This window comes from Hippopotamus amphibius, chromosome 2, assembly GCF_030028045.1.
Source record: "Hippopotamus amphibius kiboko isolate mHipAmp2 chromosome 2, mHipAmp2.hap2, whole genome shotgun sequence".
NCBI classification, from domain to species: domain Eukaryota; kingdom Metazoa; phylum Chordata; class Mammalia; order Artiodactyla; family Hippopotamidae; genus Hippopotamus; species Hippopotamus amphibius.
In genome coordinates, this window is record NC_080187.1 from 55,874,496 (window position 1) to 55,902,083 (window position 27,588).

At 48.1% G+C, this 27,588-nt stretch overlaps 2 protein-coding genes across 2 annotated transcripts in view; one reads left to right on the top strand and one right to left on the bottom strand.

The window, feature by feature from the left end:
* Positions 1-3,454, bottom strand: part of EPHX2 (epoxide hydrolase 2) — a 66,992-nt gene extending 63,538 nt beyond the window's left edge. The window contains exon 1 of the mRNA XM_057724105.1: positions 3,249-3,454. Coding sequence (XP_057580088.1) covers positions 3,249-3,349 — 101 coding nt within the window. The 5' untranslated portion in view covers positions 3,350-3,454. The remainder of the gene's footprint in view (positions 1-3,248) is intronic.
* A 13,055-nt stretch (positions 3,455-16,509) lies between these two features.
* On the top strand, positions 16,510-27,514 carry CHRNA2 (cholinergic receptor nicotinic alpha 2 subunit). The gene is given in 7 exon segments (XM_057720235.1): positions 16,510-16,624; positions 16,627-16,836; positions 18,416-18,567; positions 18,987-19,031; positions 22,028-22,137; positions 24,844-25,858; positions 27,082-27,514. Coding segments are annotated over 7 exon segments (1,773 nt in total). The 3' UTR covers positions 27,208-27,514.
* Positions 27,515-27,588: the final 74 nt, after the last annotated feature.

Here is a 27,588-nt window from a genome sequence, read left to right on the forward strand (position 1 = left end):
ATCATATATTAAGTAACATTTCCAGGAGGCCTGCAGCAGTCTTCATAATCAAACTCATATTTATAGTAAAATGAGTGACCATTTACAGTAGTATGACAGATAATGGTGATTAACAGCCTCATGCTTGTTCAGATCAGATTTACTATCAAATGAAGTCAGGTCAGATTTTGGGGCCAAGAATTATTAAAACAAACAAAGAAAACGCTTGGTTTTGGATAATTGAACTATGTCTCAACTATGATGGTATCTGGGATGGGGAGAGGAACAAGGAAAGGGGAAGAAGTACTTACATTTTCTGCTCTACATTAATCTGTGCATTTGAATATTTTCATAATAAGAATGTATTTGTGTATCAGTTGTACAATTAAAACCCATAAGCAAAATTTAAAATGAGGAAAGATGCTTCAGAGAGTACAGAAAAGCCCAGAGGTGCAAAAAGCAACCACAAATCTGGGAACTGCCTTAGAAGTTTCTGTAAATATTTCTTGAAATAGCACCCAGGATATGAGTAGGAAGTCCTGGTTCTCAAATCCTCTTTCTGTATTTTCTGATCACTTGTTTCTCTTGCTCAGAAAATGTTCACTAAGCACTGCATATGGCAGGTACCTCAAGTTCTAGGGTAAACATTTTTGAAAGAAATTGACACTTTAACCATTCCAAGTGTTCTGTCAGTCCAGTAGTGCCAGGCAGACCCTCCACAATGAGGCTGGGTAAGAAGGTATTAAACACAGCACACAATGACTATCTACATGTCATTTCTGGATCTCAGGGAACCATCCTCTCTCTTCCAGATCATGTCAGCCTCAGTTGCCAAGGTACCACCATCTCCAGCAAGCACACCCTCAGCGGACTCTAGTCTGGAGGACCACAAATGAGATCGGAGCTTCCTCTCCCTCCTTCTCCTGTATGATGATGGAGGAACCTGCATCTCCGTTTCACCGCAGGCATTCAACAATCTCTCCATTTCTGGAGCTTGGGACAGCCACTGGCCCTGGAACCACCTTGTCCTCAGGCAGCTATTTACAGTTGCCTGGGCCCTCACCCCCTAATCCACGCTCTCGGCTTCACCACCAGCCTCACAGGTGTTGAGAACACTTTGTCCTCCACTGGGCCCTGCAGCCCGGATTCTTCATCTTTGTCTTCCATGCCAATGACCCTGCAAACTCTTAGCTCCACAAGGTCTCATCTGCTTCCGTTCCAACCTCCACCAGGCTTCACCATCTCTCAACACTGTTCCCCCTCCAAGCTGCCAAACTCTCAAATCTTAAACTGGGAGCGGCGGCCTCTTTCCCGCTGCCAATGTACTTCTCCATCGCTGCAGCTGATGCGGAGCACCAATTATTTTACTTCATCTCCATCCCAACTCAACTCAGAGTCAACGGCTCAGCCCAACTTTTGCACTGCACTACAGTGTGGGCCCAGCCAACTTCCCCACTTCCCTCTCATGCCTTCCCTCCTGTCTGGCTAGGCTGGAATACGTTGTGCACTCTCCATGCTTTCCATCTCCCGCCTTTGCTCACGCTGTTCCCTTGCTTGTAAAGTTCTCCCTTCACAGCTCTCCTCATCAACGTCTTATCAGTCTTCTCAGGGTCTGCCTCCATTACGGCTTTCCTGATTCTCCTGGGAGACCTACTCTCTCCCTCCCTTGAAGCACCTAAGAACTTTGTATCTCTCATGGCACTGCCTTCATCTTGAACTTTGGTGTCTGTGGATATCTAAGCTTTTCTACCAGATAACAAGCAAGCTGGAAATGCCCAGTGCAAGGTAGGCCCTTGAGGCTCACCATCTGAATTCACACCTTCATGGTTAGTACACAGATATCATAGGCTAATAAGGTCAAAGTCATGGACTCTGACCTCCCGGGGTCAGCTGGCTTTGTTATAACCTGTTTTATGGCTTCTGGGAACAATCCTGACCTTCGTCACAGAGAGTGTGTGAGTCAACACCAGACTAGATTAATGGAATATGCCCAATATATCATTCTGTATGTGCATGAGACTCTAATAAATAAAAAAATGTATCAGGAACACAGCTTATCTAATCCAACCCGCACAAAAATTTCTGGGGGAGGTATTTTCTTATTTTAAGACTAAGGTCTCAGTTGAGTTGACTGAGACTAAGTCAGGTTAAACAAGGTTACCCAGCACTGTGTTAGAATTGAGATTTTAACCAGAGTCTCACTCAAAGACTAGCGCTCTTTGAAATTCCCCACATTTGTAAACTTATATACTTTTGTGACTTGTATACTCACAAATATACTCTCAAGTATATTCACTGGTGTCAAGTATACTTGTGACTTGTATATTCACAAGTCATGTTCACTCCCACATTGACGAGGTCACAGGTACAAACATATCTTATATTGTACCTTATTCTCTTTTTATGTCTTTTTTTAAAAAAATAAAACTTATGGTCCAAAAAAAAAAAAAAAAGGTGAAACAACACTGTGGTTAAAAGAGCTTCCAGGAAATGTAATCAAAACCACAGAGAGATATCACCTCATATCTGTTAGAATGGCTGTTATCAAAAAGACAAACAATAATGTGTGTCGGCAAGGGTGTGGGGAAAGGGAAACCTCTGTGCAGTGCTGACTGCAATGTAAACTGCTGCAGCCACAGGGACATTTTGGTAAATTTCTTCCAGGCATTTTCAACATGTAGCTTTTTTCCATAGTTGAAAAAGAGGTTTTCCATAGTTTCCATGTTGTATAAATAGTTGTACTCTCTGGTGGGTTTGTTTTCTTGCACTTATTATAACAGATATTTTCTGAAGTCACTGAAATCTCATCCTGAACATCATATTTACTGGTGATGCTTCCTAGTTGACCATTTTCCAGTGCTCAGGCTTTGGAGCCCTTTCTGGTTTGCTGTTATAGTGTTATAGGACTTTTTTTCTCTAGAAACCTCAGCGCAGGTCTTTAAGACCCATTCCATTACAGAGAAGGAAGCGGGCAGCAGACCGCTGAGGGAGTAATTTCGCTTCCTTTAATAAAAGCTTTCAAAATAAAGGTCAATTTTGGCGTCCACAGATTTAAATACTCGGCATTTAGAAAGACAGAGGATCTACTTACACACACTGGTATTTTAGGGCTAACTGTTTTAACCTTTCACCCAGAGCTCTCGCCCTACAGCAATCTGAAACCAGGGCTGGGGAATCCTGAAAGGAAACTTGTCCAAGGGGTCACGCCCAGCCGCCTGGACCCCCCCGCGCACGCTTCTGAGCGCGGGCAGCTGCGCGGGTCCCCTTACCTGGGCAGCGCCAGCTCCTCCTCGGTACGGCCCCACGAGCTGACGACCGGGGGCAGCGCCAGGACCCCGTCCAGGTCGAACACGGCCGCACGCAGCGTCATGGCGGCCTGCACCTCAGCCTTCCTCCCAGGCACCGAGCGCTGCGAGGAGATGCGCGAAGGCCGGGGCGCTGGAAGGGAGCAGCGGGTCGCTTGGACCGCCCGGGTCGCGCTCGACCACGCCCCCGCCCCCTGGCCGGGACTTGGCCCCGCCCCACACCAGCCCCGCCCCAGCCCCAGCCTCGGCCCCGCCCCCTGCCCCGGACTTGACCGGGCCCCACATCCGCCCCTCCCCTGCCCTGGCCTCGGTGCCGCTCCCTGTTCCGGTGCCGCCAGCGTCGCGTCTCACGGAGCCTCCGCACCCGCGGCGGCCTGGGCTCCATCTCTGAAATTTCACTTCTGGATGAATCACTTTCTGTCTCCTAAAATGAAAGTCCTAAGTACCCCTGCGCCCTGGCAGTGGCGGCTTGAAGAGGTGGACCCAGGCCCTGGGACAGGCTGACCGCTGAAGGAGAACTTACCGGACTTGCCTCAGTCTGCGCAGGCCCGGAGAGAAGCGGGGCCTGAGAAAGAGGCAGAGGCCACAGACCCTTTGAGAGAGAGAAAGAGATGCCAGAGGTTTCTTCGTTAAATATTTGGATCCTCTGTATTCGTTTTGGTTGGCATACCTAGTAAAGTAATAGCTTTGTTGCCCTTCATTTCTAGATTCTGTACATACAGTTACAGGTCTCTCACTGTTCTGACCACATATTTCTAGAGTAAAATACAATGCTCTAGGTATTGTATACAAACCCAGAATACATCCATCCCAGTCTCTTGTGGAATGAGGTTTAGAAGAAATAAATTTGAACTATGATTACCCCTTTGTACTTTCTTCTTATACTAATGCTGTCTAAAAATGTTTGAGCTTTGTTTTAAAACACACCCTTGGCTCATTTGTGTTTCTGGAAAATCTAAACGTTAGGAGTGTCCAAGCTGTGCTTGCAAATGAGTTGTTGGACTCTCTGTGCCTTTGTAGTCAGCTCTGTGAATTAAAACATACTCTTGGCCTGATATTCCAATTTGCCATGAGCATGGCTCAGGACACAGATGCCAAGCACCTCCCTCTTGAACGTGTCATCTGTGAATTTACCCAAGATATTGACTGTTTCCCCCCATTTAGCTAGAGAAATGTTGTGAGAGATTGTCAGATACCCTACTGAAATTAAGAAATACTTGTTCTACCAACTATCAGTCTGACTGAGAAGAGAAATGAGTTTGCCTTCGGGTGTTTTGTTCTCCTGGGCCAGGCTTGCTTCTCCTGCTTCATAACCTCTTCAGGGATTCTGCTTGAGACAGTTGTTAGTGTTTTCTGAGATCCACTCCTGGGAAGCAGAAAGTAAATAACAACCCCAAAGATTGTTGAAATAACTGAAAAACACCCAATTTAGTATTAGACTTGGATGATGCTGGGTGACCTATTTTAGAACACTTTCAGTGGAGTTTTTGGAGATAAACGCTGGATTACCCTAGGTTTGAAGACTTAGCCAGAGGTAAAGTGAGCACATACAGTAGTCACTGAAGAAGTTGGTGATCTCAAAAGTAAAACTGAGTCAAAAAAAGAGAAAGCAGTGGCAGTGTGACTTATGTAGTGTGAAACCTCTTAAACTGAAATCTCCAGTTTGGACTTTCCTTTGCCTCCAGACTTGCATATGCAATTTCTTACTCAACACCTCCTCATGAATGTCTCATAGGTATCTCGAATTTCTCATGTCTGAAACAGAGCTCTTGCTGCGCTCCCACCTCCCAAGCCTGTTGCTGGTCTTACTAAAGGCCATTCCCATTCACTCAGTTGCTCAATCCAAAAACCTTGGAACTGCTTCCAGATCCCTGGTTCCCAGTTAAGCCCTGTGTCCTTGAACTCAGTCCCAGTGGTGGCCAGCTGATTGGGGCAGAGGTGACAGCTTCCAGTGGTGTTTTTCTGGGAGTCTTAAAGGCCCAGTCTGCAGCTCCCTCTGCCATTCTTTTCAAAGATTTTGCAGGTTCCTAATTTCCTGTATTGTCTCTCCCTATTTAAATTAACTAGAGTGATTTCTGTTACCTGACTGGTGCAGTACTGCTTAGGAATACACATGAGGGTGAGTCAAAAATTATCTGCACTCTGGCTGTAGAATTTATAGAAGTTTTAATGTAACCGGAGTGTGGATAATTTTTGACTCACCCTGGTTATATGTGTTTGTAAAATGTAGCAAAGTGAAGAGGAAGACCACACTGGCAGAAATGGATTTTATAAATCCCTCTTTTGAGAAAAAAATAAGAAACTTAGAATATGAGCCCCCACTTTAGATGAAAATCTTCTTTGGTGAAGAGGAAATTATGGGGCTGTCTTATGGACCTTTGTTTATTCCAGGGCTGTAAAGTAGGTGATTGATCTGGTCTGGAATGTTTTATAATACCTTGTGAGTTACAGAACTTCCTGGATGAATTACTTAGACAAAGATTAGAGGTCTTAATTGCATTTTATTGTCCTCTGCTCTTTCTCGTGGGTCCTTGTCCCCATATGTTTTCTACCACCCAAGGTACAGGAAGATGAGAGCTCACTCAGCTGGGCTATGGAAATGAAATATCTTTTTGAAATGTAAATCCTAACCCTTATGCCTGCTAATTTTAATATTTATAAATATGTTCTAGATGATAGCCTGGAATCATACAACATGGCTAATGCAGTAGTGAAAATTCAGAAATGACAGTTACATTGAACTCATTAGATTTCATGATGGATTTCCTGCCCCTGCCACCCCTTTCGCACCTCCTGCTCGACCTTGGTTTTCCAACCCAACTTTAAAACTCTGTTTAATTCCTAGTGGTAAAGAGGTTCACACTGCTGCTTCTCCTGCTGAATCAAGCTTAAAGTAGTCTTAAGCTGTTTTCTAAACCCACATTCCACCTGAAGCTTTGTCTCTCTTTAGTGCAGCAAATGAATTTCTTTTATTCATTCAACAAATATGTATCTTACTAATAAGAGAAAAAATCAAAGTGTACATTTTAAATATGTGCAGTTTATTGTATGTCAATTATATCTCAATAAAAGTTCTTAAAAAAAGCGGGGGGGGGGGGGGACTTCCTAGGTGGCTCAGTGGTTAAGAATCTGCCTGCCAATGCAGGGGACAGGGATTCAAGCCCTGCCCCAGGAAGATACCTCATGCTGCAGAGCAACTAAGCCCATGCACCACAACTGCTGAGCCTGTGCTCTAGAACCTTTGAGTCACAACTATTGAGCCCATGTGCCACAACTGCTGAAGCCCACGTGCGTAGAGCCTGTGCTCCGCAACAAGAGATGCCACCACAATGAGGAGGCCACGCACTACAATGAAGAGTAGCTCCTGCTCGCAGCAGTTAGAGAAAGCCCATGTGCAGCAATGAAGACCAAACACAGCCAATAAAAAAATAAATCCAATAAATAAATAAATAAATAAATTTATAAACAAACAAACAAAAAACAAAAGGAAGAAATGTAATTGAAGACCATAAAAGACTTGAACTAGACTTGACAACTTTTTCTCTAAAAATGGACAATCTTTTGTTTCCAAAATATATTAATGTGTACAGTCCAGATCCTAATAAAATTAATATGAACAATAAAAAAAAGCAAATATGTATCAAGCACCTGCTATGTCCAGGCACTTTCTAGGCACTTGGGATTCACTGGGAAATAAAATAGACAAAAAAGTAGTGACTACCAAAAAGTTTCCATTTTAGTGGAATGATGAATTCAAGAAGTTGCCAGATGCTTGTGGGGCAATGAGAAAAATGAGACTGGGACTATTGATGCTGGCTACTTGTCATTTTTCTTCTTTGTCATTGTTTTGGCCGCCAACACATCTTGCTACATTTGGAAAATTCTGCCCCACAGTGGACATCTGTCATTCAGAGATGCACAATGTCCTTTGAACATCTCTCTGCCTTGATATCTCACATTTTGAGTTTTACCTTCTTAAGGTAGACTCCACAAAAACACCACATTAACTGGGTTGCCTTAATACTGGTCATGTGACTTGGGCTCTGCCAGTCAATGTACTTGCCTGGGATTTGGGTATGGGAATGAGCAAACTGAAGTTCCAGTGTGAGCTGGAACTTTCTTCCAGCCATGGCAGTAGCAGAAGCATCTAGTTTCAATCTTGGAGAGACAGCAGTCAGCAGCCCTGAGGAAAGATCTTAGTTCCCTGCCCAGGGATTGAACCTGCATATCCTGGATGAAACCCAGGAATCCTAGCTGCTAGACCACCAGGGGCTAAAGGCTAGAAGCAAAGTGGCCCTGACTCTCCCCACCCCCCACGCCCCCTCACCTGCCCCTGCCCCCCCAACCATTTGAAAGCAAGAATGTTTCAAGGAGGTAAAAACTGGTACAAAGTTTATTATTACAGACACAGCATAACATGTGGGAGAGCACACAGAGAAACAATTTGTTTAGGACAGAAGCAAGACAGAAATACCCACCTAGAGAGAAAGGGAATGGGCATCCTTTCTGATGAGGAGGAGCTCAGTAAGTCAGAAGCTAGGCAGAAATACACACCCAGAGAGGACTTCGGGAGGCCTGAATGAGGAGCACAGTAAAGAGGCAATTTAAGTCACTTATATAGGACAGTGCTTCTGGGTCTTTGTTTGCATTTGGCCTCTTATCTTGTTTCTTTTTTCACACCTGACTGGTCCTAGGACCCTCCCCAACATATGTGTGCAACTTCTTGTTAAGTTGGATCCCACTGCAGAGGACTCTGGGTGCAGGTCCACACTTACTATGGGGTGGCGTCCCCTCACTTTTTGACCCCCAAGGAGCCTTCCCACACATGTGCAGACAGGAAAGTTTTCCTGACCTCAAGAGTGGGCGTCTTATCTCTTTACTTCAGGAGAGCTCAGCTTCTGCCACTAGCTTTGTCCTTGGCGTGTCTGGGTGAGAACAAAGCTTCAGTTTTACTCCACTTGACAAACACCAGCTGTCCAGCCCAGGGGTCCATCTATCTCCTACATCAGTTTCTCTGGGGAGGCTGAGACAGAGCTTCTCTAATCTAGTCCTGGGTGTGCCTGATGTGGATGGGGTGGCACAGTGATGACTGTTGAAATTGTACCTGGTGTGGTTTGCTGTCACTGCATTGTTCTTGGCTGTGTGGTTTCCATGCCTACTCCTCCTGTCCTCCCTGAGATTCTGCGAGTTATCAGTATCCTGTAATAAGCCCCTTTCTGCTTATAAGACCAAGAGAAATGTCCATGGTTGCAAATGTGAACCAGGTAAAATGTAGTCACCTTATGAATCTTAGAAGGAAGAGCTACTCTGACCATGGAATTCAAAAATGCCAAGTGCTCAGTTTCCCAGGTGAAGGTCTCGAGCTTAGCTCATTTTCCTGATCTCTCAGTTAAAGTCAGTCCTTGGGCTGCTTCTCGTCTTCACCTACATTCATCCTCTTGATTCTCTCAACTGATTGTCTCCTCTCTAAACTCTCTTTCCTGCGGTCATCCTCAAGTGTGACCCTCTAGCCACAGACAGCTCTGTGTGCATGCCACCTGGGGCTCTGATTTTCGTGTTCAAACGGCTGCAGAAAAGTGATTGCCAGGCTGAGACCACAAGGTCCACCCCTGCCCCCACCTGTGCCGAAAATTGCAGGAAACCTCTCTCTCTTCCTCCTGCAGTATCCCCCCAGCGTTCTCTACTGAGAACACTTAGCATCGTGTGCACGTCGAAGGAGAAATGCTTGAAGAAACATGTATTGGAGCTCATTGAAAGATGAAAGGTCATACATAGAAAACTGACCAGAGGGCTAAAGTCCAAACTCAAATTTTTATCCTGTGATTTGCCTAATTATCGCATCAGTTTAATTCACAGCATCGATGGGGGAGAATTAAGACTGAGAACTGGGCAAGGTCCCTAGACAAATGCTGGGGAGCCTCCCTTGCCAGGGAAACGTATTTTTCTTCCTTTATCTGATAAGCTTGTTCCTCCATTAGCTAAATTCCTGCAACAACCTCACTTGAGGATGTTGATTTTTTTAATCTTTAATATTTTTTACTGAACTATAATTGACTTACAGCACCATGTTAGTTCCACACGCACAACATAGTGATTCAATACTTCTGTACGTTCCAAACGGATCAGCACAGTCTAGTTACCGTCTGTCACCCTACAAAGTTATTACAACATTATTGACTGTGCTCCCCGTGCTGTACATTTCATCCCCCTGCCTCACTTATTTTGTAACTGGAAGGTATACCTCTTGATGTCCCTGACCTAGTTCACTCATCCCTCCATCCCCTTCCCTCTTCATCTGCAGGATTTATCACACACCAGGTAAGCCAACTTTCTTTCTGCCCCTAACTACCTCTCACTACCTCTAGACTTGAACCAGGGTAAGGTCCCCACATGCCCCAGCAGGCAGGTTCCAGGGACAGACCTGGGAGGAGACACAACCACACCCCGAACCTGCAAGATTCTGCTCATTTATGTCCACAGTTTGATGAACATGCATAGAAATGGATTCTCGAGGTAACAGACCAAAGATGAAAGGTGAAATAAGATTCAGCAGACTGATGGAGGTGTGCTTTCCAGAAATTTTGGTTTAGTCTACATGTTTGAACAGCTGGGAATGTATATTAGTCAGGGTTCTCCAGAGAAACAGAACCAATTGGTAGATATACTAGAGGTTTTGGCTCACAGGGTTATGGAAACTGAGAATTTCAATGATCTGCTTGTCTGCAAGCCGGAGAACCAAGAAGGCTGGTGGTCTGATTGACTCAGAGTCTGAAGTTTGAAGGCCTGAGAATCAGGGGTAGGGTCCAATGATGTAAGTCCTGGTCTTAGTCCTAAAGCCCAAGAACCAGGTGCACAGATGTCCAGGCAGGAGAAAATGGCAGTCTCACCTCAATCAGACAGAGTGAATTCATCTTTCCTCCACCTTTTAGTTCTGTTCAGGCCCTGAATGGATTGGATGGTGTCCACCCTCATTGGGGAAAACCATCTTCTTTACTCAGTCTGCTGATAACAAATGCTAATGTCTTCCAGACACACCCTCATAGACACACCCAGAAAGAAGGCAATGACCTTCTCTAAGGCCTTAAGAAATACACTGCTTTGGGAGACTCTCATCTTGACTACAGGATATGGAAAGTGGTTTGGACCTCGTGTGCAGAGATTTGAGTTAAGGAAATTTCTCATTGCGTGACACAGCACCATCTGTCTTGGGAGGGAGAACTGTCGAGAAGCCTCCATAACAAATTAACAAATAAAGTCTATACTGTGTCTCTGGGGGCATCACAAGGATCAGGACCACAATCAAAGACCAGAATGATGGAGGGATGGTCAACTGCATCACCACTAAACTCTACCTAAGATGCATGGATATTGTAGAATCTCAATGGATCGTGGTAAACATAGTAGGTGACTCCAATTAGAGATGCTATTCCCAATGTGATTCCGACTGCTGTCACTGCCAAATGCCCAGCCTCCCAGCAGCAGTGACAAACCCTGAGCTCCAAAGAGGGTGCCCAACCCCAGAGGCTCAAATTATTCACCTGGTGGTGAGCCGATTACATTGAACCCCTTCCATGGTGGAGGAGGTAGCCATTTGCCTTTTATATAATAGAATGGATACTTCTGGAGAATGGATGGAAGGGAAAGCTAGAAACCCCAACTCTCACCTAATGACCATGTACAGCAATGAGGGCTGTGCCTGACTTCTTTTCATCCCTACTTTGTTAATCTGTTTTATTTTCTGCCTACTCCATTACTTTATATGCATTGTACTTTTGATGGACTTTTTGGTCTACTCCAGATGAAACAGAATTTCAAGATGACATTGTGTCAGGATTAGAGCAAGAAAGTACATTGTCCAGAGAACAGAACTCCAGCTGACTGGAGCAACTGATGAGATGTAGGACTTTGTTCCTGTGGGGTTACGATGAGCTCTTTTGTTTCTTTGAGGAATGGTTGTCTTGTGTTAGTGCTCTATGTTTTCTTAGATTTGCTATTGGCCTACTTGGCATCCATTACAAACAGGGCAAAACTAATGGCCAAAGTTGTTTACATCTTCCCAGTGATCCAGCCTTCATGAGAGTATAGACATCATATTACAAACCCTCCAGCCAATCTCGAGTCCACACCCCCAGCCACCTCCTTTATCTCTCTCTCACAGCAGGCCAATATTCCCCCTTCACTAAATCACCCAGGGCCAGGTACTGAACCACCAGAGACCGCCCCTCTACCCACAGCCCACCAAATTTATTCAAACTATCCAGTCCTAGGCTGCTTACCCTGTGCTGCCTTGCCTTCCCTACAGCAACTCCAATACACACTCTGGGCCGTGCTTTGTCCTTTGCCCTTCCCACCCCCTGTCTGGCCCAAGTGCTTCCCCCTGTGGCCCTATGTGGCATGTCATGATTCCTGCTTCTGGGGATCCGTGAGTATAAACTTCTTCCTCCATGACAATCATTCCCGTGTCTGCATGTCTTATCATACCTGATTAAAATAAATTCTGAGTACACATTTTAAAACAAAACAGGAAGGTATAAGCATTTTTTTTCAAAGTGTAATTATGGAAAAAGTTGGTTGTTTCAACTTTTTTTTTTTTTTTTTTTTTTTGGTAGGAGCCAAAGAGCTAGATTTAGGGGAGCTTCCCAGCATTTAAATTCCTTTCAAATATTCTGGGAAAGTTCCCACCTTGAAGGAGGCAGAGGCCACCTTTCACGTAGAAGCTCAAAACACCAGATTCCTGCTTCCTCAGCCTTCCATGCATCTAATTCAGGAGCACATGATTAATCAGATGTGTTTATCTTGACCTTTGTATTAGGAGTTAGTGACACAAAGAAGCAGGGATAGAGGAGAATTAATTCCAGCAGCAGAGCAGGAGTGGCTGGTTTACAGAGACAGCAGTGAAAGCAGCACCAGTAACAGACAGTGCAAGGCTCTGCATCCAGTTTGGCAGCATCAGGGCCCACCACGCCAGTAATGGCTTGTGATTTGGGCTCTAGTCCGGCTGGTGTTTCCCTCACTCTCACCTGTGCCCCAAGGGGGTTTTCCAGCTTTGTAAGTGCACCTGTGAACATCTCATTGCCCTTTAATAAAATTATTTTCTGCTTAAATTAATCAATAGGTATTTATTGCTCAAGACCCTGATTGATACAATCTATGATTATTTTCCCCTTTTCTCCCTCCCTCCCCCCTCTCTCCCTCCCTCCCCCCTCCCTCCTTCCCTCCCTCCCTTCTTTCCTTCCTTCCTTCCTCCCTCCCTTCCCTCCTTTCTTTCTGTATGCATTTAATACCTGTAAAACTTTAGACACACACAAATATACATATATAGCAATATGAAAGTACATATGGGACTTCCCTGGTGGTCCAGTAGTGAGGACTCCTCATTTTCACTTCAGGGGGCTTGGGTTCGATCCCTGGTTGGAGAACTAAGATCCCACATGCTGTGAGGCAAGGACAAAAAATAAAAAGAAAGTACATATGGTAAAATATTAACATTTGTTAATTCTGGATAGTGGGAATGTGAGTGGTTAATGTTTTCTCTGTGTGTATTTTATGTGTTTTTATTTTCTCAGAAGATAATACTAGCAATCATATATACATGTGTAAATATATACACATATATATCATGTTTATATATGTCACATCTATATATCATATATATTTACATACATACACATAAATATCATGTATTATTTCAGTTTTCTAAGGCTTTTATTTATACGAACTCATTTACTCCTCATTACAAGCTTATGAAGTGGAGCCAGTATTCACATCCTCCTTTTACATATGAGGAAACTGAGGCACAGAAAGCTCTAGAGGTCTGTCCAAAACCACACAGCTTTTAAGGAACAAAGCCAGAAGTTAAACCCTAACAGTTGTGTCCTGAGTCCTTGGCTTTTAACAATATGTGCGAGATGAGATAGCAAGGACCAGACCCCAAAGAGTGTTTTCAGCGTGGAGGATGAGCTTCCTTATGGGCTGAGGCGAAGGAACAAGGGAGAGGGAGAGGAAGACACAAGAAAGCCTGATGACATTTGATAGATGGGGCCACTGTCAGGATCACAGGGCCATGCTTTGCCATGTACAGCAGGAGGAACAGGACTCAGGAGGCAAGGGGGTCGGTTTATGGTTTGAAGGCAAGTGAACTTGCTTATCTGGGAAATTGAAGGTAAGGTCACCGGCAAGGAGGCTGAGGAGAAGCAGGAAAGCTGTAGCCAAACCAGGTGGCAGCACGAGTGACCCAGAGTCCTGCGGGAGGCTGGCTGCTGGGAGAGAGGGCGGTTCTCCAGGGGAGAAGGGGAAGGAGAGAACTGCAGGCTGCTGACCAGTGGCTCTGTCCTTGGTCCTATTTTACTCAAAACTGCACTGCTCTATCAACAGACAGACCCAGGAGACTCCCCATCAATGAGTGAGGTTGGGGGGCCCAGGAAGTGATCCTGGAATGTGGGCTCCTTCAGAGCAAAGAACACACAAAGCATCCTCTTAACCGGAGAGAGAGCAAGCAATCTGCTGTCGGTCGGCACTGGATGCGGACTGGATATTCATAGGCTCCTCCTCCTCCTCTCCAGAGAGTGTGTGTGTGTGTGTGTGTGTGAGAGAGAGAGAGAGAGAGAGAGAGAATATGAGCGTGAGTCTGTGTGCCTGCCAAGCCAGTGGTCCCTCCCATGGACCTGCCTGGCTCTTACCTGCGGAAGCATCCATGCTAGGCTCTCTGTGCTGCCCTCCTCAGTAGGACCTGCATGCAGCCTCTCTGGCCACCAGAGCTGGGAGCCCGGGCACAGCAGCCTGTCTTCACAACTTGTCTAGCCCTCCCCAGGAAGCCAACCTGATTCTGAGAGTCAAGTCTCCTTCATCTGCCCAGGCATGTCCTGTCCCAGCATCTGTTTGACCAGGATATGAAGTCACCCAGCTGTGCTCTGCACCTGCCTTTCCATTCTGGGGGGACTTTGGTCAGCTGACCGGGACCTCCAAGCCAGGCTGGTTCTCTGTTCTTTTAACGGCCTGTCTTCTGTGGCCACAGGTAAGAAAGGTGCCCCGGAGGCTTGTGTTGGGGACATAATGGGTGCAGGTTCATTGTGAGGGTGGTTCAAAGGAATATGAAAAGATTAGCAGCTTCTGGTTACTTAGGAGGGGGCTATGTCAGAGTGTTGGAAGTTGCCTGCTTCTAGAAAAATTTTAGTCTTTTGGTCATCCCTGCTGGGGCTGTTCAGAGCCTGGTGACGGTCACCCCCTCCCATGGGTGAGGGTGACTCCATCTCAGGCATTATTGGCTTTACTGTATCTGCCTCTATGTCTTTATTATCATTATTCCTCTTTTGTCGTTTATTCACTCAGTAACTATTCTATTTGCTTTAACAAAGGCTAGCCGACATCAGTGGTATTTGCTGACTTGGAAGGTAGCAAGTTCTTCATTGCTGGGTTTTTCTGAGGCTGGAATTTGTGGAGAGAAATGATCAGCTGGTGTGGTAATCCAAATGACCTTTAAGATTCCACCCAACCTTGAGATGTTAAGATTTTGTGATTAATTGATGTATTGAGCAGATCAAATATAAAAGCTAGAAGTATGCTCTCTCTCCTCTAAGCACCTCTGATGAAATGATTCAGAAGAAGAAACACTATCATTTCCTCTAATCAAGGGACTTTCTTTGGGGTGTTGACAGTTACGGGAGAGTCATGACTCGCATGCTTGGGTTGTTCCTGATGGTGGAGAGGGGCTGCGTGAGATCAAAGCAGGTTTCATGGAGAATGTGGGGCTTGTGGAAAGAATGGAACGGGAGTGAGAAGTTGAAAACCAGCTGCCCTAGGAAGATGGACAAAGAAGTCAGCCCATATCACCTTGACTTTAGTGGAACCAGGGTTCAGGACGTGGGCAAGAGAGACTGACTTGAGTTGGGGTATGGGGTGCGGGATGGTCTGGACACGCTGGTACATTGCAGTGATACAAGCTCAGTGAGGATGTTGGTGTCTGAGCCCTTCACATATGTGATATTTTTTGTACAGGTTTCCCTGTGCACCCCATTCCCCCAGACCCACTTTACAAATAGGGACATCACCCCACACGCACCACCTCTGAACCTGCCAATCCAGCCACTTAGATGATCAAAGGGCCCAGGGCTCTTTCTCTTTTAATAGCCTTCTAACAAGAGGTGGAAGTTTACTCTATTGCAAATTACCTGGAACAATTTCTCCTTTGGTTTCCAGTGACAAATTAATGAAATTATCATAGTGGGTTAATTACAAGGGATGAACATTTGAGGTATCTTGCAGGAATTTGTCCGCCGGAGTTGATTGAATCTCATTTGCACATTCTTCCAGAAGGTCCAGGATGTCTCTGGTTGGATCTTTATATGATGCAAGTTCAGCATGCCTGAATTTCTATTTCTTTCCCCTCTATTCTCACTAATGGGGGAAAAAAAGAACATACTTTTATTTAGTGCCCTTGATTGAAAGCTGAAACAGATGATAGCCTTGGGATTTGTGCACGTGTTATTGGTTGGAAGAAGAGGTGAGTGAAGCAGCACATGGAGGAACCTTCTAGAACCTTGGATCCAGGTGAGCCTGGCTTAGGGAAGGAGCACCTGTACCTTGTCATCACCGGTCTGCCACAGACCTCAGTTGTGATCATGGCTGAGCAATGACAGTCACGGTGCTAAGATCTGTAAAATAGGCGAGTACTGGCCGAGGTGTCCATACAAAATTATCCTTCTAGTTGGCACCACTGAGTAGCTCTTGAACATGTTATAGTTTAGAAGCTGAAGATGTGAGCTTGAAGTCCAACGTCATGGCTTTTTACCTATGTGACCTTGGGCAAATCAGTCAACTTTTCTTTTTTTTCTTTAATTTAATTTATTTATTTTTTAAAATTATTTATTTTTGACTGCGTTGGGTATGCGTTGGCTTTCTCTAGTTGTGGGTGAGCAGGGGCTTCTCTTCATTGTGGTGCACTGGCTTCTCAGTGCAGTGGCTTCTCTTGGGGAGCACAGGCTGTAGGCATGTGGGCTTCAGCAGTTGTGGCACGTAGACTCAGTAGTTGTGGCACACAGGCTTAGTTGCTCTGAGGCACGTGGAATCTTCCTGGACCAGGGATCGAACCCATGTCCCCTGCGTTGGCAGGTGGATTCTTAACCACTGTGCCACCAGGAAGTCCAAATCAGTCAACTTTTCTGAATATCAGTATTGTTTTTTATTTAAAGAGATAATAATATCCCTTCCCCATACCTTCCTAGGGGTGATGGGGGGCCCAAGTGAGGTCAGAGGTGTGAGGCACGAAGGTGCACTTGTGTCAAGGGTGTGCCACACTAAGAACGCTTTCCTGGGCTCGCTCAGGCTCCACAGCGAGAGGGAGCCCCTCAGATTCCCAGGGAGCTCGGCTGCACCCGCTGCACAGGCCCTGCTGGGGAAGCGGTCGGAGGCTCAACCCGCAGCCAAGGCCCGGCTTGCCCTCCGTCTGATGCTCAGCGGCAACCAGACCCCTCCCCTGAAGGCATGGGCCCCTCCTGTCCTGCTCGCCCGTTCACAGCAGAGCTCGGGCTGTGGTGGCTACTTCTGATCTCGGCAGGTGAGTGGGGGTGGTCCCTGTGAGCTCACACAAGCCCGAGGAGGAAACGCCTGCAAGCGGGCAGGGGACATCGCTGTTCCGCCACGGGAAGGTGGGGGGCGTGCGCTGTGTCACCTGAACCTCCCCGAGTCGCAGTGCTCCCCCTCTGCAAAATGCCAACAGCACTGTGATCCTCCCAGGGCTATTGTGCAGGTGACCTGGAATGAGAGCCTGTGACTGGCGCCTGGGATACAGTCGACACATGGTAGCACCTCTTACCGATGTTCTGAATTTTAGAGCATTAGTTCTCGACCTGCTCAGGGGGGAGAAACCTGAAGAGGTGAAGCTGTCTGCAGAATACAGTGAAATCAGACACCTATGATTCCATCAGACAATCTGGGGACACTTGGCCTAGCTGATGAGAAGGAGCAAATGCCAGTGGTTTGAGAAAAAACAGGGGAGATGCTCCAAGTGGCAGAGAATTTCATGGACAGCATTAGTGGCTCATTATAAAAGTATGGGAGTGAAAGTTCCCAGGGCCGGGTTCACAATGATGCATGAAGCCCTCCTCCCTGCGGCTCACCCAACGTGACTAGGTATCTTCCTCACGTTGCTGTCCCTCAAGGCTCCCCAGTTCCAGGCTGGATCTCATCCCATATCTGACTTCTTCCCTCTGCACCCCCCCCCAGCACTTGTTTTCATCCCTTATCCATTAGTCACAGAGTAACTGGTATTTCTTGAGCTGGTTGCTTTGTATACTCTAACAGACATTATTATATTTCATCCTCAACAGTGTTTTTTATTTTGTAAGGATTTAAAAAATTTTATTGGAGTCTAGTTGATTTACAATATTGTGTTAGTTTCAGGTGTATAATAAAGTGGTTCAGTTATACATATACATATATTCATTCTTTTTCAGATTCTTTTCCACATAGGTTATTACAGAATATTTTCAATACATCTTTATTGGAGTATAATTGCTATATAGTTATACAGTTTATTAGTTTCTGCTGTACAACAAAGTGAGTCAGCTATGTTTATACATATATCCTCATATCCCCTCCCTCTTGAGCCTCCCTCCTACCCCTCTAGGTCATCACAAAGCACCAAGCAGATCTCCCTGTGCTATGCAGCAGCTTCCCACTAGCCATCTATTTTACATTTGGTAGTGTATATATATCAATGCTACTCTCTCACTACGTCCCAGCCTCCCCTTCCCCCACTGTGTCCTCAAGTCCGTTCTCTACAACTGCATCTTTATTCTTGCCCTGCCACTAGGTTCATCAGTACCATTTTTCTAGAATCCACGTATGTGCTTTAGCATATGGTATTTTCCTCTTTCTGACTTACCTCATCTGTATGACAGACTCTAGGTCCATCCACCTCACTACAAGTAATTCAATTTTGTTCTTTTTTTAATGGCTGAATAATATTCCATCTCAACAGTGTTTTGAAATAGGTTCTGGATTAGTGTGCCCATTTTGCAGATGAGGAAACTGAGGCTCGGTGAGGTTAAGTGGCTCTGATTGGTTGGGAGAGGGAGCCAGGCACCCAACACCATGGACTCCCAGAGACCCCTTTCTCCCCTCCTGTCCCACAGCATCTGGGCAGTGGGCCTCCCCCAACCACGCCGAGGACCGTCTCTTCAAACATCTCTTTAAGGGCTACAACCGCTGGGCGAGGCCTGTGCCCAACACCTCGGACGTGGTGATTGTGCGCTTCGGACTGTCCATCGCCCAGCTCATCGATGTGGTGCGTCTGTCCTACCATCCTTTGCCCCCTTGGGATCAGCCCCTTTCCAGGGCTCCTCCGTCCTTCCCCAGCTCCATCCCCTCCAGCCCACCGCAGTCAGAGCATTACCCCTGGGCGCCTAGGGGTGCTCTATCTCCCTCCCGCTCTCAGCCCTGGACCCCGTCCTGGGAGGGCATTGATTGGCAGCAGTGGGTTTTCTAGATGCCCAGCTTGTTCCACCTGACACAAGCCCAGAGGGCCCAGTGGTGATAATCTGAGTGAGGGTGGCAGTGTCGGGGGGGTGGTAGGCAGGCTGGGCTTGAGATGTCACCTAAGTGGTTCTCTGGCAAGTAGGGGGCCTGAATAAGCCCCTCCCACTCCACCCTGTTTTCTGGGGCTCGTTCATCACTCTAACTGCTTGCTTTCCTGCCACCGGCCAGGATGAGAAGAACCAAATGATGACCACCAACGTCTGGCTAAAGCAGGTGAGGGCCCCACCCCTGGCCAAGGCAGGAGCTGGGTGGGAACCCACAGACCCCAGGCCCTCCCAGGACTCTTCCACTAGCAGCATGATTCTGAATTCACCTTTTGCCTAAGAGTCACCACTCAGGATGTTCCCAAAGCCAGACAACTGCAGACTGCTTCTTGTGAGGGGCTGTGCTCTTGTGTGGCCAGGCTCTGTGTCCAGCACCTGAGAAAGTCACCTATGAGAGCCACGTGGCCCCCTTTCTGGGAGTGAGCATTGCCGATGTCCCTGCTACCGTTTGCAGATCAGCTCACCGAGTCGTCACCAAAAACCGTGGGACATTTCCTTCTGCCTGTTTTACAGCTGAGGAAAACAGAAGCAGAATACAACTTGCCTAGTAAGGGCCGGCCCAGGTGTGCCCCACTCAGAACCTCAGGTTCCTTCTACAGGAGAGCACTGAGTGCTCCGTGTCTATGCTGCCTAACAAGGTACCCCAAATCTCACCAGCTTAAAGCAACAATTTATTATATCTCAAGATTTTATGGCCGGGAGTTTTAGTGGTCTCTTCTGCTTTGCAATGGGGACTCCTGGTGGCATTTGGCTGGTGGCTGGTCTGGTCTGGAGAATCTAAGATGGTTTCAGTCACATGTCCATCCCTCAGGAGGGATGTCTGGAAGGTTCTGGAAAGTTCTGGAAGCCAGGCCTAGCTGGGCCCTTCTCCTCCAGGCCCTTTCAGGGTCTGTCCACCTGTTCTTTCCAGCAGGGGAGTTCAGGGGAGTTGGACTCCTCACCTGTGGCCCGGGGACCCCAGAACAGGAGTCCCAAGAGACAGAAAATGAAGTTGCTGTCTCTTAATCAGAAACTGGTTCCACATCAATCCTGGAAATGGGTGGGTGGCCTTCTTTGATGTTTCACTCTCAAGGCAGAATTTGGGGGCATCTCTCCCCCTTGCCCCAATCCCCACTCAGCCCAGCCCCTTCCCCAGGCCTTGAAGTGGAGACAGTAAGAGAAGATGAGAAAGAGGACCCAGCCCTCTGCCCACATCCCTCCCACTGCTTCCTCTGCCCATCCCACTGGCAACTGAACCCTCCCCATCTCAGAGGCTGGCACTCTGAAAACCACAGCCACCAGAATTTTTCTTGACATTTCCGTTTTGAGTCTTTTGACTGAATGCCTTACTCTCTGTTAGTGTCAGGTGTGCCATTCCTGCCTTCATCAGCCGTAGATGGTGTGGGGCTGTCTGCCAGCCCTTCAATTTTTATAACTGGATGTTTAGATAGAAGGCATGGAGCAGACCCCTCTGAGGCTGTTGACCTTGGAGCTGCGGGGACCACGAGGCTTCTATTACAGATGAGGCGCAGAGCCGTGAAGGGACTTGGGAAGCCACAGTAGTGCAAGGGTCAGACCTAGAACCTGGGTGGCCATAATTGTCCCCATAGGCCAGTTACCTCGGCTTCAGGGGCTGGAGTAGGGAGGAGAGGAAGGAGCACTGGAGCAAGAGTCAGGACAACCAGCACTGCCTCTGACTGGCCTGCAAGTTAGTCTCAGAACCTCACTTTTCTCATCTGTAAAATGGGGATAATACAATCTATTGCCAATTAATATAAGCCAGCTTGGTGTAGATGCCCCCAAATGTTGGTTGAAGCTGAAAACTTGACAGACAATGGACTGGGGGAAGGCGATACATTTATGAAGACCAATCCCTTTCAATATTCTTCCTTGATGTCCTGAGAAATCCTGACACTTTTAGGAACATTTTTATCTTTCCTATGTTGCAATCTGGGCCCTCTCTCTGCCTAAGCCTTCTCCTACAGAAAAGCACCACTGCTGGGCCATCATCTTCCCAAGTGTGGTTTTGGTACCCTGGCAGTTTCTTGAGCTGATTTTAGTTAGCTCGCAAACCGTTTTTTAAGTAGTCATATATTTATATTTTAGTGGATGGTTTCAAATGCTGTGGGTTTTCCAGATATTTCAGTGATGTTAAATTCAAAAATTTATGTAAGTTTAAAAACAGTGAATCAATTTAAAGGAAAATATTAAGTAATTGCTAACACAGGCAGTGTACATATACTGGCAAAAATTATGCAGCTGGGACTTGAGTGCTTAAAGTTTGGGAACCATTGAGCTGGATCAATACTTTTTCTCTCATGTGCCTTCCTCCTGTAAAGGCTCCTGTTTCCCTTGACTCCTTCCTGGACCCCTACCCAGTTGATGTGTTTGTGTAAATGTTATAGCCTTAGAAGCATCACGCACGGGAGCCTTTTCAAGGGTGCACCACCGCACTATTTTAGTGCAAATGCACAAAAGCAAAATGGCCCCTAGATTTAGGGCAACTTTGGAGACAGGGAAGGCTGGATTCAAGCCCCAGTGCTTCCACTTAACTGACAGAGTACCCTCCAAGCCATACTTGAGAAAAGATTCACTTGGACCCGCTGTTGGAAGTCCAGCCTCCTAGGGGGTGGTCTAGAGCACAGTCGGAAATCCACTGGGTAGCTCTCCTTTGTCAGCTGTGTAACTCTGATAAAGGGGTTGTTTTACCCCTCTGGTCCTCAGGTTCCTTATATGTTAGGTGGGAGAAATACTTCCATCTGCTCTGCACTCTTTGTCCGGCTGTCCCATTGAAGCTCTTCCCAGACAGAGGGTGTGAAAAACCTTTGTAAACTGTGATGCACTAAAAAATGTCACTGCAAGTGAGTGAGGCTGCTTGCCCCGGTGGTCCAGCTAGGGAGTGGCAGAACGGAGGCAGGACTAGGGTGACCCATCCTCCAGATGTGCCCGGGACTTTGAGTACAAGAGTTGGGGCAAAGCTAGAGCTAGATTATTTTAGACTGGACTTCCCATTCCCATCTCAGGGCCCTTTCCAGGCATCGTGGCCCTTTCTATTCTGTGGGGCTAGGTGAGGCACTCCGGGTGATCCAGAATCAGGCTTCTGGGCATCCTTAGGCTGCCCTAGGTTCGCCCCGAGGCCCCCTCCCCGGGCAGAGCAGCTGACATGACTCTCCTCCCCACCCACAGGAGTGGAGCGACTACAAACTGCGCTGGAACCCGGCCGATTTCGGCAACATCACATCCCTCCGGGTCCCTTCGGAAATGATCTGGATCCCCGACATTGTCCTCTACAACAAGTAGGAAACGGCTGGGGTTGGGGAGGCCCCCTGGGACCCCTGAGGCAAGGAGTTCGCTGCGAGGGGCGGGTACCGTGAGGCTGGGCTGGTTTGGACTGGGGAGGTGCGCCCCCTTGTGTCCCAGCTTCGTTGCCTGCCTTTCAACTCCTGTTTTGCTAATCCCCGCCTTTTCTCTTGATTTCCTTATTTCTTTCATTTTGTTCTCTCACTCATACACCCGAAATTTATTGAGCACCTACTATATACAGTGCCTGCACTGTGCTACTGAGACACAGGTTTGCCACCACTGAGTATTATTTGAAAAATGCGATTAGTGCAGGCTGTGAAAACAATGCCTAAGGGTTGGAGTTTTGCAGGATGGCGTTGTTATTGGAACAGGTAAGCAGCATCCCGGGGTAACAGCTTTGAAGGGAGAAAAAATGGGTATTTAAAAAGATTATTTATAGTTGCCCTGTATTCAAAACCAAAAGGGACCAATCTTTGAACATAATGACTAGAAGCTAGTAAAAGGCAGGGGAGTCTAAAGAGAGCCCCAGAGGACCAAGTGTTTTTTTTTTTTAATAGAAGATATAAAGAGCTATACTTTCATTTATGTTTGGCATCAGGTAATTCTTCATTTAGAAATGAAAAGCTTAAAATTAAGAGATGTTTGGCATGATGCTTATCTAAAAATGTTTTCTAAAGTGGGCCTCTAGGGAGCACTAGTTCCTGGAGATATGAATAGGTGTGAAAAATAGTCCTGTGGTCAAATAATTTTAGATAACATTGTATGTCGTTAAAACCCTTTCTTCACCCCAGCTCCAGTCCTTTGAAAAATGTCATTTTAAATGTTGTTAGAAGTTGTACAGACAAGAAACCCCTTTAGCCCAGCATTTCCCAACTCATCCGACCCAAATTTGGAAAAGCTATTTTTAAACAATAGAATAAAGGGAAATGGATCCACTTCTGAAGTTAGATGTCTCCAGATAGGTCAGAGGGTTTATCCTGTCCAGTCCTGGTCAGGCCCTAAGCCCTTTCATCTGCGCCATGCCTGTAAACACACATTCAGCATGGATGACCTGCAAGGTCTAACACTGCCACTGGATTCTCGGACCCCTCACCCCATATCCGCACCCAGCATCACCCTAGTTTCTGCTTCCTGTGCACCTGGCAGAAGGCAGGAGCAAAGTCCTAGCATCAGATAGGACAGGGAGTTTTAGGATTGCCAATAAGCCTTCTACCAGTGTTACTTGATTATAACAGGAAATTCTTTTGATAGGACAAAAGTTCAAACCAAATTCTTGCAGACATTTAAAGAAGGGTCTCCCCTTCACCCAGACATTTCACATTAGGTTAGGAACACCAGGGAAACTGCTGCTTCCTTCCTCAAAATGGGGCTCATGTTGCCATCTAGTGGTGATCGTGTATGATGACAAAAATGCCTTAAAATTTTTCTTTTTCAACTTTCCCCCTGATTTGTTTAACTACCTTTCAAACTTCCAGTTTCCAATCTGCCTAAATCTTTAGCCTGGAGCTACTCTTAGGGAAAGAAGTCTCTCTTCCTGTGTATTCTTCTGGTTCCCCTGCCTTGAGGACTGACCGTGGGAACTGGAGAGGGAGGGATGGCTGGGACTAACAGCCCACTGCGCCACCTCGCAGGGGCAAACAGGGACTCAGGCTCCCAGGAAGTCCAGCCTGACTGCTCACCGTTGTTCCAGTGTCTCCAGCGTCCTTATGAGCCCTTAGATGCCTAGCCTCACGACGCTGCGAGTCTCACCTCCCACGCCCCCATCCACGCCCAGCCCTCACTCACACCCCGCCCACATTCATGCCCCGCCCCCAACTCGGTCCAGCAGCTGCCCCAGCCTAAGCGCTCGTTCCTTGTTCCGCGGATGCTCTGCTGGTCCGTTCTCCACCCCAGCTTTCTGCCAAATCCTACCACCCATCACGGCTTTGCTAAAATGGCAGTTTGCATGGTGACCCTGCCCACTGGAAGGGGGTTCCCCCCAGTAGTTATAATGTTGTTGCCAAACTGCCTCCCTGGCGTTGTAGGGATTCGGGGCTGCTTCTCATTACCTCGTGGTTCCCTAAGGGCAGGCCTGAGTCTCCCATTCTGTCCCCCCAGCAGCTCCCATAGAGGCCCGGGTGGGTGCCGCTGGCTCAGAAATGCATGTTAATTGGATGGCGTTTTCCTTCACCAGCAAAGAAGTCAGGTCTCTTCTGAGCAGGGAACTAAATATCTCAGGTAGAAAAGACATGACCTCCAGCAGAGGGACTTAGACACCATCTGCTGGGGAGAAAATGTTCTCGTAAACAATCACTCTAAAATGTTAAGTGAATACAAACAGGCCATCAAACTACATATGTACCACACGATCACAAATAAGTAAAAATGCTATGTGTGTTATCTAGATGACAATCAAACATATATGAGATATATACGTATATAACACATCAAAACATTAATGGTGATTATTTTTAACATTCTTGGTACCTTCCTATATTCTTCAAAATTCCTACTTTTGTAATTAAAAAGATGATGTTTGAAAGACAACTCGGGTAGCTCTAGATGTCTGTGTGCTGGGGAGTCTTACTTGGCACAAAATCACAACAACTTGGCTGGGTCCGGCTGTGTTATTGGGGTCCCCCTGCTGCGAGTTATCTGGAGCAGCCTGGCTTGGGCAGTTGGGGTGCCCAGGGTGCCCCCAATGCCTCTCCTCTCCGCAGTGCAGATGGGGAGTTCGTGGTGACCCACATGACCAAGGCCCACCTCTTCTCCTCGGGCACCGTGCACTGGGTACCTCCCGCCATCTACAAGAGCTCCTGCAGCATCGACGTCACCTTCTTCCCCTTCGACCAGCAGAACTGCAAGATGAAGTTCGGCTCCTGGTCGTACGACAAGGCCAAGATCGACCTGGTGCAGATGGAGGAGACGGTGGATCTGAAGGAGTACTGGGAGAGCGGCGAGTGGGCCATCGTCAACGCCACGGGCACCTACAACACCAAGAAGTACGACTGCTGCGCCGAGATCTACCCAGACGTCACGTACTACTTCGTCATCCGGCGCCTGCCGCTCTTCTACACCATCAACCTCATCATTCCCTGCCTGCTCATCTCGTGCCTCACCGTGCTCGTCTTTTACTTGCCCTCTGACTGCGGCGAGAAGATCACGCTCTGCATCTCCGTGCTGCTCTCGCTCACCGTCTTCCTGCTGCTCATCACCGAGATCATCCCTTCCACCTCCCTGGTCATCCCGCTCATCAGCGAGTACCTGCTCTTCACCATGATCTTCGTCACCCTGTCCATCGTCATCACCGTCTTCGTCCTCAACGTGCACCACCGCTCTGCCAGCACGCACACTATGCCCCACTGGGTGCGAGTGGCCTTTCTGGGCTGCGTGTCCCGGTGGCTTCTGATAAGCCGGCCCCTGCCGCCCTTGGAGCTCCGCGACCCCCCAGATCTGAAGCTCTGCCCCTCCTACCACTGGCTGGAGACCAACGTGGATGTGGAGGAGAGAGAGGAGGAGGAGGAGGAGGAAGGCAGATGGGCGTGTGCGGGTCATTCGTCCCCCTCCACTCGTGTCCCCTACAGCCATGGTGGTCTGCACCCAGGGGCCTCGGGTCCCAAGGTGGAGGCCCAGGTGCCGAAGGGTGGGCTCCTGCTGTCACCTCGCATACAGAGGGCACTGGAGGGCGTGCACTACATTGCGGACCATCTGCGGGCGGAGGATGCCGACGCCTCAGTGAGTGGGGGGCGGGGGAGGGGCCCCTCCCCCGGGGGGCGCTACAAAACTAGTAGGGAACCATGCCCCCAGGGTGTTAGCTTGGGCCAACCCAGTCTCCTCCATGAGGATCCTTCTCCCTTAGTCATGGCCTTGGTGTCTGGAATAAACTGTGATGGAGAATGTCTAGCTGGCAGCTCTGGAAACGTTCATTGGCAGGTGGCAGAAGAGCAGTAAGAACGTCCCGGCTCAGCCTAACTGCCTAATTGGGAGACGGCAGGACAGAGAGGGAGCGGTCTCCCTATGCCATCCTCAGGCAGCCATTTCTCACCGCTGCCCATAGGCGGGGGGGGGGGGGGGGGGGGGGGGGGGGTTGGGGTTGGGGGGGGTTGGGGGGGGGAGAGTGCCTGGAGGGGGCTCATCAGGAGACCCCAGACAATCCTCCTTCCTCTTCTGTCCTGATGGGCTCCTCCTCCTTCTCCTTGTTGTGGGTTCTGAGCATGTTGTGAACGTCTCTGTTCACTCACAAACCCTGAGAGCCTTGGCTGGGCCTGGGGGGTCCCCTCCCCCACCCCTGCTATGTCCTGCACTGTTAGGTGAGCAGGCCACCGCCCAGGGTCATAGAATTCTTCTTATCAACTTAGGGAAGGATGAAAGGCCAGGAGGTTATTACTGGGTGGCCTTGTTGAGTAAAGCAAAATTAATTATTATCCAGTCCAGGAGCAGCTAGGAGCCCAGATCCACTTGCCTGGGCTGTGAGCCCCAGTTCCACAAAGCCCCGTCCCCGTGCAAACCCACCCCCAAGCCTTCCCTGGACCACAGCTGCCCTCACCTGCCCCCCCAGTGGGGGGGTGAGTGGGTAGGGAGGCAACGTGGGGGTGCAAAACCGTCACTATTTTGTAACTTCTGAGTGTTGGGTTTAAATCACTGCAGGCCCCCTGGGAGGGTCCACGCCTCTGGGTGATTCTAGAACCTTCTGTGTCCCTCTAGCCTCCCTTACCTGGAACTTGAGAGCCTATGGAAAGGCTCTGGGCTATTGTCACAGGGGTGAGATAGGACGGGAATCACTAGGAGAGGGTTGTTGGAGTCTTGAGACATCCCTGTCCATCTCCCCCTCCTTAGCTTCCTGAGGTCTCAGTGGGGTCACTGCTGTCCCAGTGCCCTCCTTACGGGGGCTGTGCGTGGGCGGGACACCTCCCCTTTCCCAAAGCCTCAGTCACCGTGCTCCCATCTGCCCCCCGCAGGTGAAGGAAGACTGGAGGTACGTGGCCATGGTCATCGACAGGATATTCCTCTGGTTGTTTATCCTCGTTTGCTTCCTGGGGACCGTCGGGCTCTTTCTCCCTCCATTCATGGCTGGAATGATCTAATGTCACGTTGCCTGCTCTGGCCCAGAGGTGGCATGGCTGACCATCTTTAACCGCTGCCGTCTCTGGAGTACGCCTCTGGGGTCAACACCATCCGACTGCAGGTGCCTCTCTATGGAGTCTCAACATCAAAGGCTTCTTGAAATGATTCACTCGACATTAGTGTGCTTTGTGGTGAGCATCTGCTGGGCACAGAGCCCTGTTTGGAGGCTGAGGAGCTGGGCAAGAAGGAACTTGCTCTGCAGAAGGTGACGACCTGGCGATGACAATGTGAAGACGTATAAGATGCTCTTGGGATGCAGACACTGAAGGACAGGAGGACCAAGCCCGGGGTAGGGGGGCGGCTGTGACACAGGGGGCAGGGTGGGGGCCATGTGAGGAGGC